The sequence below is a fragment of the Neodiprion lecontei genome, chromosome 1 (genome assembly GCF_021901455.1).
Source record: "Neodiprion lecontei isolate iyNeoLeco1 chromosome 1, iyNeoLeco1.1, whole genome shotgun sequence".
Classification (NCBI taxonomy): domain Eukaryota; kingdom Metazoa; phylum Arthropoda; class Insecta; order Hymenoptera; family Diprionidae; genus Neodiprion; species Neodiprion lecontei.
In genome coordinates, this window is record NC_060260.1 from 20,263,892 (window position 1) to 20,285,526 (window position 21,635).

At 36.7% G+C, this 21,635-nt stretch overlaps 1 protein-coding gene across 6 annotated transcripts in view; it reads left to right on the forward strand.

Annotated features, from left to right (window-relative positions):
• Window positions 1-247: 247 nt before the first annotated feature.
• The window catches only part of LOC107226713 (peroxisomal membrane protein PMP34), a 31,186-nt gene continuing 9,798 nt past the window's right edge, over window positions 248-21,635 (forward strand). The window contains exons 1-5 of one of the 6 annotated variants that reach the window (XM_046736794.1): window positions 248-1,062; window positions 1,134-1,194; window positions 15,838-15,904; window positions 18,185-18,333; window positions 20,222-20,335. In XM_046736794.1, coding sequence (XP_046592750.1) covers window positions 895-1,062; window positions 1,134-1,194; window positions 15,838-15,904; window positions 18,185-18,333; window positions 20,222-20,335 — 559 coding nt within the window. In that variant the 5' untranslated portion in view covers window positions 248-894. The remainder of the gene's footprint in view (window positions 1,063-1,133; window positions 1,195-15,837; window positions 15,905-18,184; window positions 18,334-20,221; window positions 20,336-21,635) is intronic. The other 5 variants (XM_046736799.1, XM_046736815.1, XM_046736788.1 and 2 more) reach the window with 5 other exon arrangements.

The following is a 21,635-nucleotide window of genomic DNA, read 5'->3' on the forward strand; positions in this document are numbered from 1 at the left end:
AAACTTAAAGCAAATTCGGTGTGTTTTTATATTATATATTTTCCCATTTCCAATAAATAGAAGAACAGAATTTCCGAATAACTTAGGCATCTTTTTTGTCATCTTACACCTACGGTGGGACACACAAGCATATTCATGTACACGTCATACACGTGCCTAAATTCGCCCGCGCGTTGTGTACATGCCTGAATCACACGTATTGCTGCCGCAAGCAAGTATGCCTACATAGAAAGCGGGTGCTAGACGCATGCGCAATGTGATAACTCTACAATAAAACAATACGCCTGATATCGCGCTGCACTAGCAGAGTATATATTGAATAGTGAGGTTCGTCGATTATAATTAGTTAGGTATACCACGAGAAGATGAGAGCAAGGAAATGTGACACGTAGTGTGGGGAAGTATCTATGCTCTACCTTGTCAATCAGCTAGTGAAAGTCGACAGTACAGTGTTGTAAAGGCGACGTATCTATAGGCTCTTGACGCGCAGGCCACTGCCGGGTCATGGCAAACGCCACTGTGATATTACGTAATGGGTAGTGAGAAGCGGTTTTAATGTTGTTTCTGACCGTCATTGATTGCCAGTTCGTGGACGCGCATCAGCAGACTTATATTTACTATCAAGACAGCCAAGGTACTAATTTGGTGATAATTATTGGCAAAACTCCGAGGGTATCGCAATGATTTTGGTCAAAATTCTGACAATATACAATGTAATAGTATCGTGTCAGATCTGCATCTATCACCCTTCATTCAGTTTTACTTTCGAACCAAACTTGGCATAAGATTATGTTGATAATGAACAGTGCAAATTATAAAATAGTGCAATAATCGATGATTATTTTTCTTTCAATGCTGTATGATCTCTTAAAGTTGAAGTGAGTTGTATATTTCATGAATACTAATTCTTGTTACTTGTCAGTAAACAGTTTATCAAATCCTGCCCACGGTTATGTTTTTTTGCTTATTCGGAGAACATCGATTTTGAAAATGCCGGGACGCGTTAACAGCGAGAATGTGTTTACATACGAGACGTTGGTTCATGCTCTCTCGGGGGCAGCGGTGAGTATATTTTTGCTGTTGCCCGAATACTTGGAATTAAAAACGAATTTGTTGGCTGATATTATTTATAGGGAAGTGTTGTGGCAATGACGACGTTTTTCCCGCTCGACACGGTGCGCAGCAGACTACAACGTGAGTGTATAAACATGTACTCTTATTTCGTAAATTATGAAAATGTTACACCTCCTGTCTGACTTATATGATATACAACTCGGTCTTTCGACGTAGTTATAAACCAAGGGGGATATAACTCGTTGAAATAACGTGTCAATAGCTCGTGAAATGTTGAACCCAGGGAATTACTGAAATAATGAGAGATGACCCAGGGTAAAACTGAAATAATCAGAAATAAATGAAATAACGGCACATCAAATGACACTTTCCACCACATTATAGAAAGTCATTTACTACTTGCGTAGTCTGTCAATTGTGGAACTCGCTGTGAAATGTATAACAAATTCGCGAGCTTTTACACTTAAATTAATTAGAGAGCAAACAAATTATCGTGAATTGGGTTCAATCAATAGAAAATACCCGACAAAAATTGAGTTGAATCGAAAAAATTTATCTGAATTACAAAAAGTAAATCAAAATAAAAAAATTAATTTTAAATAAAAAAATTATATCGAAATGCATGAATAAATTTGAAATAAAAATAAATAAGTTGAATTAAATGAAATAATGTGAAATAAAGAACAAAATTTGAAATAAGAAAAGTAAATTTTTAACAAAAAATAATTTGAAAAATAAAAAAAAAAATTCCGAATTAACCCCTTAGCCGTTAGGCGAAACAGTATATTGTATAGCAAGGGCGGAAAGGAGAATTTTAGCTAGAGCCGGACGGAAAGTCTGCCCGCTTCCGAATTGGCCTGAAACGCGCTACTTCGCGCAAGTTTAACGTGCATGATTTGGCGAGTTTTCAAAGGGGTCGGACAATATTGAAATTTTTGTACCACTTTTGTGTTGGAAAAAAAATGTCACACATTTATCCTATAATTTAGCTACCTCAAAAACGATGATTTACCAAATTACAGTTAAATCGATGTAGAAAAAACATGTTTTTTTCAAACGTCCACATATGTGTCATGACGTAAAAGTGGCGCAACTTTGTTCTACCCATACGTGTGTCACTGACAGTCAAATATTTAATCCTCCGCCGGCTATCCATGACGATATCGTCATCGGCTATTTTTAACCCACTTGAGAGTATCCGATAATTCCCAAAAAATTCGGGGAACCAGTTTTGGGTCTCATCTCAATATTTCAACAATTTTCAGTCCAAAATATTTGACCAATTAACAAATAGATATTTATAAACAACGCAAAACGGGTAAATTCGACCATTTCACTGAAAAATCGATATCTTGAACCCAAATTTCTATTAAGAAAAAATATTCTAGCGATTTATTCTTGATATTGTGGTCTTTCAAAAAAACCTACTCACATTGGGCTCGGTTCCAAAAAACCTATTTATTTCACCACCTGAAAATGGGCTATTGCGAATGGAGAAATTTCGCATAAAATTAAAGTATTCATGAGAACACAATGTTTTTATTACAAAAATACGTAATTTATTAGTGAAAAAATGAATGTTAACATCTTATATGACAGTTCAGACTTGCTTTGCTCGTGCGAACAACCTCGAGCAAGGTACAAAAACAGTTCCCACACAATCCCAGATTTAGGTACGGGTAGGCGGGGCAGCTGCCCAGGGGCCCCCACAGAAATGCGGCCGCCACAAAATTCGGGTTTTCACGTTTTTGGAATTGAAAAATATAATAATAAGATTGGAATTCTTTCACAACATAATGTACTACCGATCAAATTGTACACAAGATTTGCGTATTCATCTGATAAATATATATTTTTCCATCTGGTTGAAACGCAGATAAATTGCATAAATATACATGAACACAATGGACTACGATTTAGTGAATTCTCACGACGCACATTAGCATGTACTCCACCGAGGCCACCCGTGACCCAAAACATATTGTTACTCCATCACTACGTACGGTCGGCGGAGCTAACATGGAGACCTAGAACGTATATTCATAGCGCTGTCTAGCGTGACTTTAAGGTAACGCAGCAGTGTCTAATTCGAACCAGTTCATTACATGTGTCATGTTGACACCACACCTATTATTCAAGATTGTTTATAAAGTATGCAAAGTGCGAGACCAGCATCGTGCAAGCTTAAGAAGATGTATTATACTTTGTGATAGTAATAGTGTAGATTACCCTATGTACAAAAAAAATTATATTGGGATGAAGAAAAATTGTGCCAACACGCATGTCATGATGTCTAAGTAGGAGCTGACCTCGTCAACAAAGTTGCAATTTCGATACATTTTTGATTGCCAATAACCAAAATCAATTTCGTATATTTTGTTACGTTACTTTTTTCGCAAGAAGTATTCACAATCAACACCAGCACAGATCGGTATAAGACCCCTCGTGCATTCAAAAGTGGCGCACAAAAATGGAAGTTAGCCAAAGAGCAAGACTAAAAGACAGAACAAGTGCTTGCAAAAACACGTAGCATATCGGAATTTATACCTGTCCGGCTTCGTACCGTTCGAGAAAATCGTTGTGAGCGAATGCTACAAAATGACCAAACAATTCCTGCGGATAAAGACTCCGTTGCTGAAGACGCCTACGAGTGTGACTTGATCGATTTGCAAGCAGGTGCGAGAGTTATTGTGCCAAAACCGAACGATACTGAGGCGGATGACCTATGGCCTGAACATACATCGGCAGAAATGGTCAATTCCTGGGCTGAAAGTGATTGTTCATGTTTACAACACCAACACTATGATGATGACTCATTAAAATCACGCTCTGTGGAACAGAAGATTGAAGGCGATCGTGTTCGTAGATGCCAACTGGGTATGCTTGAGCGAAAGACTCATAATGGAGAAACTATCAAGCGATCATGGTTATGTTTTTCGCCTGCGAATGGAAGGATTTACTGCTTCGTGTGTAAGCTTGTAGCTTCAACGCACTCAAAATTCACCCACGGTGGTTTCTGCGATTGGAAGCATACTGATAGTCGGCTGGAAGATCACGAACAATCTAAGAATCACTTCAATGCTGTCATAGCTTTTGTACAACGTTCAAAAGACACAGGGCGGATAAACTTCGAGGTTACACAACAAGCGGAACAGGCACCGAAATACTGGCGTAGTGTAATTAAATTTTCATCTAAACGTGGACTAGCGTTCCGTGGAGAGAATGGGAAACTTGGATCCGCCTATAATGGAAATTATCTCCGGTTTATTGGAGCTTCCAGCCGAGTACGACGATTTTCTTAGACAATATATGCAAAAACACGGTAATCCAGGATGTGGCCACACAAATTATTTGTCACCAACAATTTGCGAAGAACTTATACAACTTATGGGAGACCAAGTGTTCAATGAAATTATTTCATGTATCAAAACTGCCACTCCAGTTGAACGGTTTGTTGAGTTCATGCCTAATCAAGGCCATAAAGCACAGGATATGTTCAACAGTTTAGTAGGATTTTATAAGGAGCATGGAATTGACATAAAAGATTGTCGTGGGCAATCCTACGACAATGCATCAGCCATGAGTGGAAGATATAACAGCTTGCAGGCGTTAGTAATGTCAGAGAATCGTTTAGCGGCATAGATACCTTGTGCAGGGCACTCATTGAACTTGGCCGGGCTAGCAGCTGCTGAATGCTGTTTAGCAACAGTCACCTTTTTTGATTTTCTTGAGTAGATTTATGCATTTTTCACTGCATCAACCAACCGATATCAGTCATTGGTTGCTTCCCTTCAGTCAACTAGCATTCAGACCCACGTGCCGAAACGGATAACGACAACACGCTGGTCGTGCAGGGCTGATGCCATAAAAGCATTTGTGAAAGGCTTTCCTCAAAATCGGGATACCCTGGCTAAAATTGCTCACGATCCGTAACAAACGTCTAGATCGCTTTCTAATGCAAACAGTCTACACGAGCGGATGTGTACATTAGCGAATGCTATATACTCAATTTTCTGATATGAGCGTCTGGATGGGGTGAATGGCACAAGTTTAGTCCTACAAGACCCAAAATTTGATTTGAATACGGCCGTTGCGTGTATGAAATCGCTAAAGAGTTTTGTTCAGGTCAAACGTGAGCGCTTCAATGAATACGAGCAGCGCGGTGTCAGCCTATCTGGAATAGCAACATACATTCAAGCTCGTCAACGTCGCATTAATGTACGCCTTAATTCACTGGATTATGGCCAAGCGTCGGGAGTTGAGCTAACGATTTCAGAAAAATTTCGGATTGAAAATTTCATAGCGCTCATCGACAAATTTCTTACTGCCTTGACACAGCGAATCTCTGCCTATGAGCAAGTGACTTCTCGATTTGGATTCTTCAGTCAGCTGTACTGTCTTAGCCACGAAGAGATTCAAGATGCGGCGATGCGCACCGTAAACATTCACGAAGATGATCTGGACCAATGCCTCGGCAACCAACTTATTCAATTCGTTGAGTTTAGTAAATTCTACAAAGATGAGAGAGGGGATAATATAAATAACGAACAGTACCCATATGGATTGTTACTCGATAAGGGGATCAAAGATACGTTTCCTAACGTTGAAATTGCATTGCGAATGTTTCTAGTTCTTGTGGTAGCAAACTGTAGTGGAGAGCGTTCATTTTCTAAACTGAAATATATAAAGAATAGACTTCGTACCACCATGACACAGGACCGACTGAACAATTTGACTATTATGAGTATCGAAAACGATATTTTGCAGGAAATGGACTTTCACCAGTTGATAGACAATTTTGCTTATCGCGAATCATGAAAGGTGCTTGGTCCCTGAGACCTGCAACCATTCTCTATAAAAGTATTATATGCCTATATATGTATATTATGTGTGTAATGTAATAATTATAAGTGAAAAAATCTGTTTTCAATTTCAACCATTTTCGCTAATATTGGTATTGAGATCTTAAAAATGAATTTTGGTAAAGTCCCATTTTCGTAGGTTTAATATTTGTAGATATAGAGAAAAATTTGGTTAGGTACGATGGAAATTACACAGGATTGTGGGCCTCCACAACTGTGCTGCCCAGGGCCCCCTGCTCCCTAAATCCGGCACCGCAACAAGTGGAAGAGTCATAGTGTCTACTAATTTAAAAATCTCGCGTATATCCCAAAAACATCGGATCTATATCGAAAATCTTCGTGTATTCGTCTGCTGATTAGCTAATTACCCCTTGTTTTGCTATAATTGACCATTTTCACTGAACCCTTTAATCCACCCTTTTGTTTTGCATCTTTTTATTCATTATACTTGATTTTTTGGTAACAACTGCCGAGTTTTTTAGTTCCACATGGTCCCTGAAATATTTCCAAGCCTAAGAAAAGAATCTAATTTATTTATTTATATACTGAAAAAATGGCACATGTAACCAAATAGTCGAAATTCGTATTTATTCCCTAAAAAAAGCATGTTCTCCTAATTTACCAAGAACATCCGAATGCTAATTTTTACACAAACTTAATACACACCAAAAAATTTTATAGATTATTTTCAAAATTTTTCTTCTTGTTTGTTCGCCATATTGGATCCACCGATTTGAATTTTCAAATTTCAAGTTCAGATTCGTAATAAGCGATCCCAAAAGCCCGTGCCTGCAAAATTTCAAGTGAATTATATGTCAGGGAAAATGGTGACAGCCGTAGGATTTAGTGAGCGGCTACCGAAACCTACTCTACGTCCAGCCAAGGTGTTATTTGGCTACTTTAGGGTTTATACACGTCGTTTATGCACTTACGTGTCACTACTTCCAATGCAAGAAAGGGTAGCAGAAGGGAAGTATAGGTTTTAAGGGAGGTAGACGATCTGAATGGTACAGTTGATTTGTTGTTGAAGGTATAGTAGTTGAATTGTAACAGTGATCAATGTGAAGGAGTCGATTTGAGGGAAGGAACTTGGATTGGCATGACAAGATATACTTATGAGTGACTTGTGCGAAAGCAAGTATGAAAGTGACGAGTGTAGAGAAGGTAGGAGACTCGTTAGTTGCAGCTTAGAGATGTATCTGCTGACTCGGTGAAGATAAGAAGAGGACGCAGGATGTAAAGTGACTATAAGGCTGTGGAAAAAAAATTTGCGGTCTGGAGGACGGAACACATAAAAATAAAGAAAAAAAACTTATATCCCAAATTCTTTTTTCTACGACATTAATTTTCCACGATATTTGAAAATAATTACAATAGGTAGTAAGTATGTAAACTTATGGTGCGGAATTATTGATGAGAAATCAATTGGCGCTTTCTTCATCAATGATACATTGGATGGAGAACAAACATACTGACGTTTTTCAGATCAACAATTGCCGGGACTGACTAAAGATTTGGATTTTGAAACAAGTCGAAGTATGTGGTTTCAGAACGATACTTTTCCGGCTCACAATCAGTATTCAAAGTTATATAGACAGATATTGAATCATGATTAATAACAATCACTGGAGTGGCAGAGCGTACCGGTACATTAGACTGTTAGGTCACCAGATCTTACATGTCGTGATTTTTTTATGAGGCTACTTCCGAAAAGAGTTGATACTACGACACTAACTACTCCAGAGGACATTTAATACGCTGTCATGCATCTTTTATAATTCGTCTTAAAAAGTGTATTCAAATTATCGGGCATACTTATGAGCATGTATTGAATTATAATTTTTTCATCGTTTACTGTTTTATACTATACCGATTTTATTAATTTTAGATTAATTTCAGATTCATTATTATTTTTTTTTAAATTAATTGTAGAGAAAGAAAAAATAATATGCAATTAAAGTTTTTTTTTTTTCCTACAAAATGCAAATCTGTAAACAAAAGTATACGTTCTTAGTAATAAAAAAAAAAAAAAAACAACAATCCTGACCTCCAAATGACCTTGCAAACCACCACCAAATAAAAAGTACGTTTCCCCTTTTGAACTAGGAGACTTTTATTCCATACATTTTTTTCTAAAATATGTTGTTCTTAGGATATTGTGCTGTGTCAACTTTAATGGATCCTCCTGCATAATGTATTTTTTCTTTGTTCTTCATTTTTCAAAATGTTTCGTTATTTAGCTTGTAAATTTCATCATTGCCATTCCAGAATAAGAAAATTTGATGAATTTTCAATGTTATCAGTAATTGAACCATAGATTTTTGTACAGTCGTACATCAGTTTTCATTTCTGTGGCATGATAAATGATTGCACAACTGTTTATCAACGTATGATAGAATAGACAAAAAATCGTTGACGTTTGTCCGCATACTAGTTTTTAGTTTTCAAATTTAGAAATGTCTCCACAAACCAGAACTGTGAGAAAAGTTGCAATTATATTAATGAGACGACTGAACGAGGGTTCTCTATTGAGTGTGGTTATTACAGGTTTGCTAACTATATAGGCAGAATGACGACTGATGGCGTACGCAACATGTAATATGATCTGTATTTTGTAACCCCCAATCACTATTTGTGTAACGATAACATTCGAATACTAAAGAGAATTGAGGTTAAGCGCCAGGTAACTAACGGAAAAGGAAGTAAGCAATATAGGAAGGGAAAGGTGACCCGGTAGCTCAGTATTTGGCAGAGGAGAACGTAGGTAGGCCGGGAGGGAAAGGTTTAGCCACACTTTTATAAATCCCAAATGGGGAGGGGCGATAAATATTACTCGATTTTTTCGGAGGAAATAGAACGGGGTCTCGAAATTTCTCGGCTCTTACAAAAACCTCTCAACAGCAATTAATTTCAAACAGAAACAAACGCAACGCTAGAGTCATAGAGACTAGAGGTAAGAAGGCCGAACGCATATGGCGGAATCGTCGAAAAGTGGATCGTGAAAGAGATGAAAGATCTTGTAGTTCGGGATGTATCCGCAAGCGATACCAGCGCCTGGTTACGAATAGGATACATACGTGAGATCGGTTTTGGTAGCGCTGCCAGGCGGGTAAAATCCGCGGATTTTTCATCACTTCCCCAGTCCATTTTGCCAGCATTGCGTTCGGCCTCCTTACCTGTAGTCTCCATGGTTAGAGTATTAGAAGCGATACAAACGGTTCGCCGTAAACTCTACATGAACGAAACGCTTAACACAAAAGGAATACTGTAATAATATTAGACCCTACAACGCAACATACCTGGGTCCGAGGGAATTTCTTGCAATAACAAACATAGAGTGTATGCTAAATAGGGGAAGGGGTTAAATCATAATTGACAATTTGCGACATCACCCTTAAAGCTACGAGAATCTAAGACCTAGCGAGGCATCACATATAAGGAGACGGATAGACAGCTATATACCAGGCCAGATAACTCTATGCGATACAGAATAACGATTGAACGCTGAACCCAATCTAAACACGGAAGAGAAGAGAAATAACCGATAGGAATATCGAACGCGGTGTATGAGGCGCAGAGCGACGTGAGCTCTGATTATTTCTTAAAATCGGTAACAAGAAGACTTAGTAGCTGATTAAAATCTAGGTAAGGTGTGCGACATGAGCTTACCACAAAATAATCGATAAATCAAACAGATAATAGCCTCATAGAATACGTGGGCGACCTAGCAAACAACGCACGCTGGACGACCGGTGTGGGTAAGCCGGCATGATAGCACAATACCAGTTTATACCTTGCGTCACTTCGTTTCCCGAGATTACTCAGAAAGAGGACCTAGTTTCTGACAACTAAACTTACGTATCTACAGTTTAACACGTGACGCGAAATAATTCCTACTATAATTATGTCAAGGTTGACAAATAATGCAAAGTTAAACTCGGAAACACAACTACAGCAAACAAAATCTACCTGACTCGCGTCGGAACAGATTCGGATTATAGGTACGCGGAAAGTTAATGCAAGAGGCAAGAGTGAAATTCGAAAACATGAAAATAGTAAATTCTGGACAATTCATCGGCATGGTCAATTAGAGTATCAATCAAGATTTTTTGTGAAAGTACATGACGAAATACGCAATAGCATTTTTTCAGAATTTTTCGAACCAGCATATCTGAAGTATGATTTAAACACTAGAAACTGCCAACAACCCCCGCTTTCTAAAAGCTGAAAAAATTCAAAAAAATCTTGTGAAATATAACATAGGAACTAGAATACTCGTGACACTTCAATGTCTTTCCTTCTGAATAAGTAAAACTTAAAATGAGTTCAACAAAACACTTAAAACTATTCTACTTCTTAAATAGACACCAGTCACCGATATGAATTTCATCACAGACTTTGATGAAAACAATACTTTCATCATTAACATTACTATTCGTTCGTTTCTTTATACAATTTTTTGTTGACTCAGAATCTCGAACTCTCTGTAACCGATCACTGCTTAAACTAAATGAATTTGTATTAAATAACCAACAAAGGGACGATTTTCTTACTGCTAACTCATTCTTCCTCTGATCTATGACTACAACGAAAGGACTCCTCGAATGAAGTTGGATTTTTCTCGAGATTTTTCGTAAGTTTTTAAATCCAGACCACCTTGTATATTTGAGAGAGTGCTTAAATCCTCACATAGTTCTTGTTGATCATTCTCTTGATCTGTTTTTATATCGTTATCTATCACTTCATCGTCAGTATCGATATCCTCAAAATCATCAGAGACGACTTCTAATAATTTAGGAGATATTTCATCACCAGCCTCGGAATTCACGTTCATGCCTACAGATATAACTTTTAAAAATGCATTCTTTTTGACGTTTTCTATCTTCCTGATATCATCTGTATTACTTCGGTAACAAGCGCCCCTCATTTTCTCGATTCTTGCTCATTCCAGCTGAGTAACTGAGTTTTTATACGCATTCCCTTCAACAACCTTGGATCACCATCATAAGGTAAGCCAAGTACTGTGATCCCCTCTTTTTGCAAACATTCAACAATATATGCCCATCGTTTCGGGACATCATCGTAAAAGAACTTATTGTTTATGCCGAATAAACAAAGAAAAAAAGTTGGGGCACTATGTGTTAGAGATTGAGCAATTATTACATATGCTAAACTAGATATAGTACCAATCTCAAAGCTTTCTTGTATCTTCCGAGCAGAGGTGGCTTCGTAAACACCTGAAATCGGTAGCCCTCGTTTATTTAACGGTAATACGAAACCGACAAACTGATTGGAAATACTGCCATATTATATACGTCCTGTGATGCGAGTCACATCTTCGCTCAACTAAACGGTCAATGTTAAATTTCTTGAAATTAGAAATTCCTTCAACTCTTTCGCTCGCACCGCACCTTCTATAATATTACATCTATTTTTAGACATTACTCTAGTGATTGTTCACAGAGATGGTATCGGTAAATTAGCGTCAAGTGTTTCATATAACATTCTACCACCTATAGTGAATACGTAAGTACAGAAAAGCTTCAATATTCCATCATATCTTCTACCTTGCACTTTTGTCTTGCATTGTTTTTCAGCACTCTCAAATAATTTCGTAAGAAAATCAGTATTTATTTGCTCGTTTTCAACACCTTTTGTGATTTGACAATATCCGGTCAAAAACGTATCACTTAAATTTTTGTTTTTTTCGATTAGTAATTGAACTTGAGTCAAAACTGGATAAAAAGCAGTTATTCGAGTTTGAGTCGAGTCTACTGATGAATGCAATTTTTTAATATTACGATAAATCCTTGAGTACTTTCCTTTACGAACTTTTATTGAGATGTTTTTGTCGAGACAGTCCGTCCGATGACTATCTCGTCTTAAGACTTCCACAATTTCTTCTGATTATAGAGAATATTGAAAGAACTGGAAATAAATTCTGCTGAAGTTGACGGAGAATCTAACGACGTCAAATTCGTCCCCTAAGCTGTACCTGCGATGATGGTCGATTCATACATTTCATCTCCTAAATTTAAAAAATAATTGAATAGTTATATAATAAAAACGAAAAACCGTTGAATAAATAAAAGAATTTACCTGATTTATTCCCAGATGCATTACTAATTGTAAATGATAGTATTTCCGACGTTTCCTCGGATGTTTCGATGGCGTCCATTCCTTCTTGACCTTTTTCCTCGCCTTTTTCTGGTGAATGTGAGATTAGGATGAACTCAGACATTTTGTGGTTTTGCGGTCTTTTCTCAGTTGGATTTGATACAACGTCGACAGTGTTTGATTGTTTTGATGTATTGCATTTGGATGCTCGAAGGATCTCTACGATAGAAATGTTTTTTCGTTTTCTGGATCTCTCAGTTGCAACGTTTCTATGAGTTTTCACATGTCTCCGAAAATATGATAGAACCCGATTTGATCCCTGTCCTCCAATGTGTCCACATTTTGTGAATTTCCTACAAATGAACACTCAGGATATTTGATCTTTGCCTGGTAAGTGTACGACTTTGGAATGCCATCTTCTCCATAATTCTCACTCACTGAAACTCGAATATCAAGATCTTGTACAGAAATTTCCTCAGTATTGTTCTCGATATTTTCTCTATCGCCATTCTCCAAAATTTTTTTCACCACTTTCAATAAAGTTTTCCGCTCTTTCTCAGTATCACCTTTTTCTTTCTGCTCTGAAGAATTCGCTCGAGAATTCAAGCTGGATGTCGTTGACGAAGCAAATAATTTTGAAATAGGACGTTTTTGTTGCGGAGCAATAGGACTTTCCGGTATTTTCCAAAATTCCATGGGTTCCTATTCTACAATTTTGGCGAGTTCCAGAAGTAAATGCTTGTCTCCCATGACGAATCGATACTTTGATGGACAAGTGTGGTAGCTGTGATACAAATTTTCTCGTTGGTCCACTTGTTTCAAGAACAATTGCATATCATCTCGAGCAGAATTTTCCGTATCCCTGATTCTATCCTCAGAAATGTGAGAAAATGCCATTGGGATGAGAAAATTATTCAAGCGTAGAATATTTTCAACGTAAGGAGGAATCACTGACAACTATTCAGCTTCTAATAATTTCTTGTATAATAAGTTGCTCTGTGTTGTCTTGAAATGAAGCGCTATCGCGTTTCCTCTTTTCTTCTCGCTTTTCCTCGTCTTCCATTTTTTTATTACACTTAGGGCTTCAATTCTCTGAGAACCAATTGAAAAAAGTACTTTTGACAAACAAAATATGATTTCCGTACTCAATTGTGATTTATAAAAAAAATTGCTACGAGTACTATAAACAGCTTAACCGGTAGAAAAATTATCCACGAGGAGAAATTTTTTCGAATTATTATTCAATTTCCATAATTAATCTAAAAAGAAAAAAATTCACCGAGACAAAACGTAAACTGAATAATTGGAATTTCTCACAAGAATTTTATTGTTAAATATTTTAAACTTATAAACCTAATATCCCTTGAATTTATTTATTATGCAATATTTAATTTTATAACAAAATAAAAATATTTAAATACTTACCAATAATATTGACTCAAAACTGTTCTTATAATACAAATATACGTCAAAATGCGTATAATATAAAAGAGATAGGTTACGATTTACGAGTTATAAAGAAACACACGCGTAACTCTGTTGCGCTCGCCGAGACGCTCGCTGTCACGAGCAAACGTCAACTGGTGTTTTACGAACAAAGTCTCTGATCTCTGCCCGAGCCACGTTTGAACGGGTTTTCAGTTTTACATAGTCAAAATGTATACATACATAGACGTTGGATAAATGCATACAAATGCTTGCTTAGTTGGAAAGTGGATGAGTGATTCCCAGTGATTCCCGAAATCACATGATTTTTTTGGTGATTTCCCATGATTTCCTATACATTTTGAGAAATCGCGAGGAAATCAGGAATCATGCGATTCAAGCGATTTCTAGCAACTTCTAGCGATTCCCTGTCTGATTTCGGATGAGATGGTTCAATGATTCCTTAAGTGACCAGTCCCTTGGTGTTGCCAATGTAACTGTCTAGTGTAAAAAATTAGCCGTCTCAGATTCATTGTCCCCAAGTGTACGTACATATGAGTCAAATGACATGAAAGGCCCGTGAAGTGCAAAATTTGTATTCCCGCATACTTCGTGAAATTATTCCCACATAACGACAAATTCGAGTTTTAATAATATTTTGTACAAAACTTTGTCGTGCAGAAAAAAATCAGTAAAAGTGATCAGGCAAAAATTAAAAACTTCACAATTGAATCATTTTTGTTTGCTAGTTAGCAATTAGCTCATTCAATATTAGGAAACTGCTAATCTTTGATAGTGCCGAAATTACAAGAAACACAACAAAACAGTTAATTGGCGAAGGTGCTTGTCAAATCGAAGTTTTCGTAAAGTTATTACAGAAAAATATTATGTGTTGCACGTGCGAATGGGCGATATCTGATCACAGTCGTTCAAATATCAGCTCAGTTTCGCGATTGAAACATAATACACCGAGGGGGTAACTACTCGAAAATATGGTGTCCCAAGCATTTCACATTTCACAAGTATTTCATGGTATTTCATAGAATTTCATGGTATTTCATGGAATTTCAAAGGCATTTCATAGAATTTCACATGCATTTCATGTCACCGCATACAGTTTCACGCGATTTTTCGTCATCCACAATTGATATTGGTGATATGATCTCAATTTGAAGAAGGAAAACTCAAAGAAAAAAAAACACAATTTAGTTCACGAAATATATTGTTCATTAGAAAAATATTGTCTTTCGGTTGTAGAACACTATGCAGGTTAAATTTTGGCGTAGCACGGTCCGATTATTTATTTAATTATTTTTTTATTTATTTAATCAAATTATTAATTTTTCTTTAATTATTAATTTTACTTATTTAATAAATAAACAATCGGCCATGCTACGCCAAAATTCAACCTGAATGGTGTTCTACAATCGAAAGTCAACGTTGGTGATTTTTTTCAGAATTTTTCGATCATGCGTTTGACTTTTCCCTCTGGCCGCCGACGGTTGATATTATAATTACTTAAATTATTAATTACACTATTAATTAGATTAAATAATAAAATGAATTAATTAATAATCAATGAAGCCGCGCTACGCCAAAGTTGAAACGGGGCCGTGTTCTACAATCGAAAGATAATATTAGTAATTTTTTCAGAATATTTTGATCAGGATCACACGAATTTCGTACCATTTCAAAAGCTGTTCATACGCATTTCACAGCATTTCACACATATTTCATACGCATTTCACAGCATTTCACAGTATTCCATACCATTTCAAAAGCATTTCATTGTATTTCATAGTCGACTGTTCCAACAATTTCACGAGTGGTTACCCCCTCGTTATATACCTACTGTTATATCACTTTATAAACTACTTTTTTCAACACTTGGTAGGAAAATTGGATTTTCGAAGCCTGTAAAAAGTGCCAAGTGTCTCATTTCTGGACAGTACTGTATTTCAACGTTGGTGCATACGCATATATAATTGAAATGCGATATTTCACACACTAAAGCTTTCTTTGGTGCGTGCGCACTTTCAGACTACTCAATTTCACGCACTGTGTCATTAAGCGTAAGTTACCTGACACCAAGTGCGCGCACTATCAGTGGCATCTTCTATATGTTTACTAAAGACAAGTGTACTTGGACAGTAGTACTAATGCTTGATTAATAAAACTTACCATGTCTTTGACAGCAAGAAATATAATTCCGATTCTTAAGAGAAATTTTTAGCCATGCATACTAAAAATCTGAAAATCGAACCTACGGAATGTTATCATACTCTGTGATGAAAATCACAAAATTTATCCAGTTGAGACTTACCGAAAAATGCGTACTTTATCTCTTTTTTGTTTACAGTTGAAGAAGGCCGTGAAGCTAAGAACACGGTGACCATTATTCGGGAGCTGATTAGAAAGGAAGGATTGTAAGTTCCCTTAAACCTACGTTATTTTTGAAATAATAGATAGTTGTACATATCCTAATCTCAAAGCGATTACAAGTCCTTACAATATCATTCAAGATACTAAAAAATATTCGTTATGTTTGTTACAAAATACAATGGTAATAATACAAACCCAGGATGTTTTCAGATTAGTTTTTTGGTAGCAAATGTGAAAGCAGGTATCTATTGAGCACATATTGCAAAACAATTCTTGGAATATTTTTGTACTTTATCTATTACAACAAGAAAGATTACGTATGTATAGAAGACAGTGTTTGACCGTGGTCAACTGCACTGAACACGCTACCATAATAGAGAGGAAGCGTATCGACAGATATTGCGCCATGTGTAGTTTTTTCTTCGTATTATCGCATTACGTACCTAGGCCGACCTCCGGGCATAGTATAACCCACAGTGTAAGGAGCCAGATGTGCTTGATAGAGGACCAATTTTCGTACAATTTTGTACATTTTTGTGCATTTCGCTAGTTAACGTCCCGGCCAAGCACAGTAAGCCTACGGCGCCGCCGCGTGACCTACGCTTGCATGCATACACGGTGAGTACACACACTGAACTATAATATAACTGGACGTGCTCCGATGCTTCGACGCGAGCCGAGAGAGATGGCGTCATGAAGTAATTCCAGTAAACAAAAATTCACTGTATTTCTGAACCGTAGATATTTTGACCGTGGTGATGGCTTAATTTTTTGCAGATGCTTTACGATACAGCGACGAACGCATGCGCGACGCCATAAGACAGAGACAAAACTGCATCATGACGCTATTTCCCTCGGCTCGCTGCCTGTCTACACCTTAGAATGGCAAACGCACGTTCCAGGTACATTGAAGTTCAGTGCCTACACAACATAACATAACCAGAACTACACGTTACGAATCGTGGTGGAACATTTTGATCTATATATAAATATTCCGTATTTTCGAATCACCGAAGACCGTCAAGTTATTGTGGGTAGTTAAAATTTCGCAAGAATAATAAAATGTTCCAATTCAAGTATAAGGCTATAATTATTATCAAATCTTAGATACGATTAGAATAAATAATCACGCATGTATCAGTCGACGTCATGTGCGTTCCATGTGTATTCTTATAACGTCTAACCGATTTCGAGATATTTGAACGGTTTAAAATCGACCACTTGTTGTGACATCAACTGACGGAATATTTCTGTTGGTTCATCCAAAAAGCTACGCTGTAGTACATCTGATTACTTAAACCGTGGTATAGCCATTGAAAAAGTGTCATCTATCAAGAATTCGACAGGTTGTAAATGTGAATCTTCATTGATCTGTTAGTTGATGTTAATTGTGATTTTGAATGACTTTTGAAATCACATTTTTTGAATTTGTAGTTCGGAAATGAGTATTCTGATATAAGCACAGTGTTCTGCTGTAGGCTCAAAGTTTGTCGACTGCCGACATAGTAATTATTCTATAACATGTTCAAGATTTTACGATTGTTTATAATGTTATAAGAGATAATAAAGTTTATTTATTTTTTCGTCAAGTATACCATTCACATGCGACAAAGTCTCCTGTATTGTTATAGTCATAATTATGATAGTGCCACTATGAAATTTTACAAAATAAATTTTTTATCTACGTCTATCAATTATTAGTTTGAAATAATTTTTAAAATACGAAAAAAAATTCCGCCTATCGAAATCTGCGTTATACTAAAAAATGCGGACGGTCCAAGATACAGGAACCATAGACTGTTTATCATTTTTCAAAATAGAAAAGTATAACCTCAAGTGAGTAATATTTGTGAAAACATATGAATACTTGACACGTTTTTCGTGAGGGTCTGTTCACCGCAAAAAAAAGTGTAACGATTTGAAAACATCCAAGGTACAACACTCTTCCGCACAATAAATCACCAGATGGGTAAACTCAGTGTGTGAGTTTCGAATATTGACAAAGAGTAACGAGTAAAGAGTAAAGATTGAGCAACGTTAGGTGCTAAATCGCAACGAATAGTTTTGATAAATAAATCTTGTATTATGCGACTTATTTTCCATAGGCAGCGTGTTTCAGTCGCTAATGTTATGCTTACAGTGTACCTTATAGAATGTACATACGCGCATACGTATAGTATGTATGTCACGAAGGCGAAATGTCAACAGATAGACTTTTGGAATCTCACCAAAGTCTTCGCAGTTCTTTTCACCACGATGTTTGTTCCGCAGGTTGAGACTCGTACTAAATTGTGGATTATAAAAATTCTGGACGTTCTTTACAGCTCGACATTGTACAGAGGAATGATACCGGTACTTCAGAGTCTCTGCGCCAGTAACTTTGTCTACTTTTACACTTTCCACGGCCTCAAGATCTTGCGAAGCTCTAGGGGTCAGAATGCTGGAAATGACCTGCTTATGGCCTCAATCGCTGGTAAAGTAGTATTTTTAACCACTCTTTGAAAATCATTAATTGTGATGCCAATTTCTAATGATGGTTCCAAATTACAGTTTTAAAAATGCTGACGACTGATCCAATCTTCCGAAATAACTGCCACATCGTTAATAAATGTTTCAAGACTTGAGCCGGCCGAATTTATTTCTTATGCTCCTTGACTCAAAAATTTTATACGACGGCAACGTTAATGTTTCAAAATACGTATAATCATAATAATAATAGTTTTCATCACATTGAATTCCGATAACAGAATAATTTTATGATCTACCAATAATACTTTCCCATGTGAAGTAGCCTCGACTGTCTATAATGTATGCGCGGGGATTTCTTGAAATGACTTTGACTATAGTTACAACATTTAAATCAAAAGTTTGGGGCTTTTCCAGATCTTAATTTATCTAAAACGAATGAAACGAGAAAAAATGATGAGTACAAACATACACTAAAAATCCAAAAACGTGAACTTGGGGTCTAGAATCTAGATCTGGTTGAAATTTTTGAGCATATAATGTAGAATATCGTGTGTACCTTACTCTCTAACCTTGACCGTTGGTGCCTTACGGCAGTTGAGGTTTGTCTGTATCTGTGTCTTCGCAATCTTTCTACAAAGATGCTAATTCCAATTATATATGTTCAACGCATGGTTACAAAATTGTAACAACAATAGGATTGAATCAATATTGCAGTTACAGAGGAACATTTTAGCGACAACTAGAGAATGATTTAGTGCAGATCTCCCGAATTTGATTCTGACCGATTCCAGGTTATCAATGACACGGGATGTGCAGGTTAAATAAATAATTGACGATTGCCGACCCAAAAGGACTGTTAGTGGCGTTTTCGTCGGGTAGAGTCAAGAAGAACTACCAATTTTGGTTTATTACAACGTTTCAAAAAAAATTGCTAGTCCTTCTTGACCTTTCTCGACTAAAACTTGACTAAAAGTCAAATAGATGGTAGCAGACAACACTGGTCGGCTTGCATCGGTCAGAATCCATCTTGGAAGTGTACAAGACTCGATCATCAATGTGGGATTTATTTAGTACTCGGATTTGAATACGAAAAAGTCTATGATGTTCGGTTACGTTCAATAGCAGTGCAATCGCTAAAATTACGATGCAATTGGGAACTATAGGCAAGCAGGTGTAATAAAAGTAGAAAGAATGACCAATGAATAATGTATAGCAGAAACATTCCTTGAAAGTTAACGATATGAACAATGCGTCGCTGGCAGACAAGCAACCGAAATTACATCCAGGGTACTTACTGCATGTATGAAGTAACTTCGGTTTCCTATCTGCCGGAAAATCGTCGTTCAAATCGTTGACATTTAAAGAATCCTCCTGGCATGTAGTCGTTAAATTAAAAATTGCATATAAAGCTAAACATCAAAAAGGTCCTGGCGAATGGCCCCATCCACATGGAAAAAACCCTCAACTTGCGTATAAATTAGTACCCCCAACTCGTAGATAATGCTAAATTCAAATAAGAACAAAATTGAGGGTGCGAATTTACACCACACTTGAGGGTTTTTCCCGTAAGGACAGTGCTGTGGAAATAGTTCTTTGGTAGCATGAAAAATTCGTCGAATGAAGGTCAAACAATTTAATTTATATAACATGTAAAATCAACCATTCGGTTGGGCCCCGCCGACCATCTTCCGGAAATAAGAGACAACCTTTTCGGCTTAGATGTTAATTAAACGCCATGATGGAAAGAAGTACGACGAATTCATTCGACGAATTTTTCATTCTACAAAACTACCTGGTCACGAACAACTTCCAAAGAAATAGTTCTTTGACAGAATATAAATTTGACGTAAATGCTAATTCCCAATTAATGTTGTAATTGACCCTGCTCTCAGGTATAATTAACGTTTTAACGACAACTCCACTGTGGGTCGTCAACACAAGGCTAAAGATGAAAGGAATTGAATCTCACCACGAACACAACAGGACTAACTTCGATACACTTTACGGTGAGAATTTTACATTCTTAAAAAGAAATATCTCCTCTAAGAGCCTCATGCGAGTCAAGATGGGTATACGTGAATTCTGTCCTCAATCAAGAACTTTGATAATATTTCAATCTTGATCGCGACGGAACGTGAAATAAAATTTATTGGATCCCCGTCACTTCTGTTTCCTTATTTGTGAAAAAATGATAGAAAACAGATGAAAATATATTTTTCTACTACTGTCTTATTCAATTGCCGTCTATGTATATTGAACATGAAGGACAAATGAGAACTTGAAAATAATTTTGACATTTTGTGATGAAGTATTTTTTATTATTAAACGTTTCCCCAAATTTTCAAGGTGCACCTTGATGGTACAGGGAAACGACGTTCCGAGTTTTCTATGTAATAGCGATTTTTATTAAATCCATTGTTTCACTCTCTTGAGGAGAATAAAAAAAAAAGTAGTACGTCACGATAAAAATTTTCCAACTCTTCTGTTGGTTCTGGTAATCCATTGGATTTTTCGTGCTTCATTGCAAGAATATTGGCATTTTCACCCTAAATTTGTAATCAGCGATTCAACAATGCAGAGTGTGTGGTTTGTTATATTTCGCTCCTCGTTCTCGAGATTAACAGTGCAGTACCGCTGCTTGCCACCATATGATGTCACGTTCAGAGCTCGTCTCCTGCGTCATAACTTCTCGTCTTCATTACGGGTTTCGACGGCCGTAGGCGTCGGTTTTTGAGAGTTGTGTATACGGATGATATATATGCTCTTACTTATTGTTAGTTCGAGATATTGAAAAGAAGACGTTCGATCGAGGAGGACAAGGAATTATGCAATTTGGACCGTAAACTAAAGTTACTACAAAAAAAGTCTTAACCGTAAAAAAAAAGGCAAAAAGACGATTCAGGTGGGTAATAATTATTGAAACTATTTGTGTCAAGTTCAAACTAGAGTTAAAACGATAATGCGAAACTATGGTCGAGCTTAATTACGAGTTAAGACGCTATTAATTAATGGGCAGGCCCATCAGATGTCGAGACGCCCGTATCGAAATAAACAAAACTAACAGTTCTGAGTCAAGTAGTCTATAATATCGAGTTGAATTATTACAAATAATTAAAGCTAATCAATTTATAGTGATTTAAATAACAAATAAGATTTTTTAACAAGACTTTCTCAAAACGAATATTACAAAAGCAGCTCAATTATATACACAGTGACTTTGTTTTATCATAAATCAACAAAATATGCCTGCGACAAAATCATATACATGTAATTTATAATCTACGATGAAAAAATAACTACTATCAC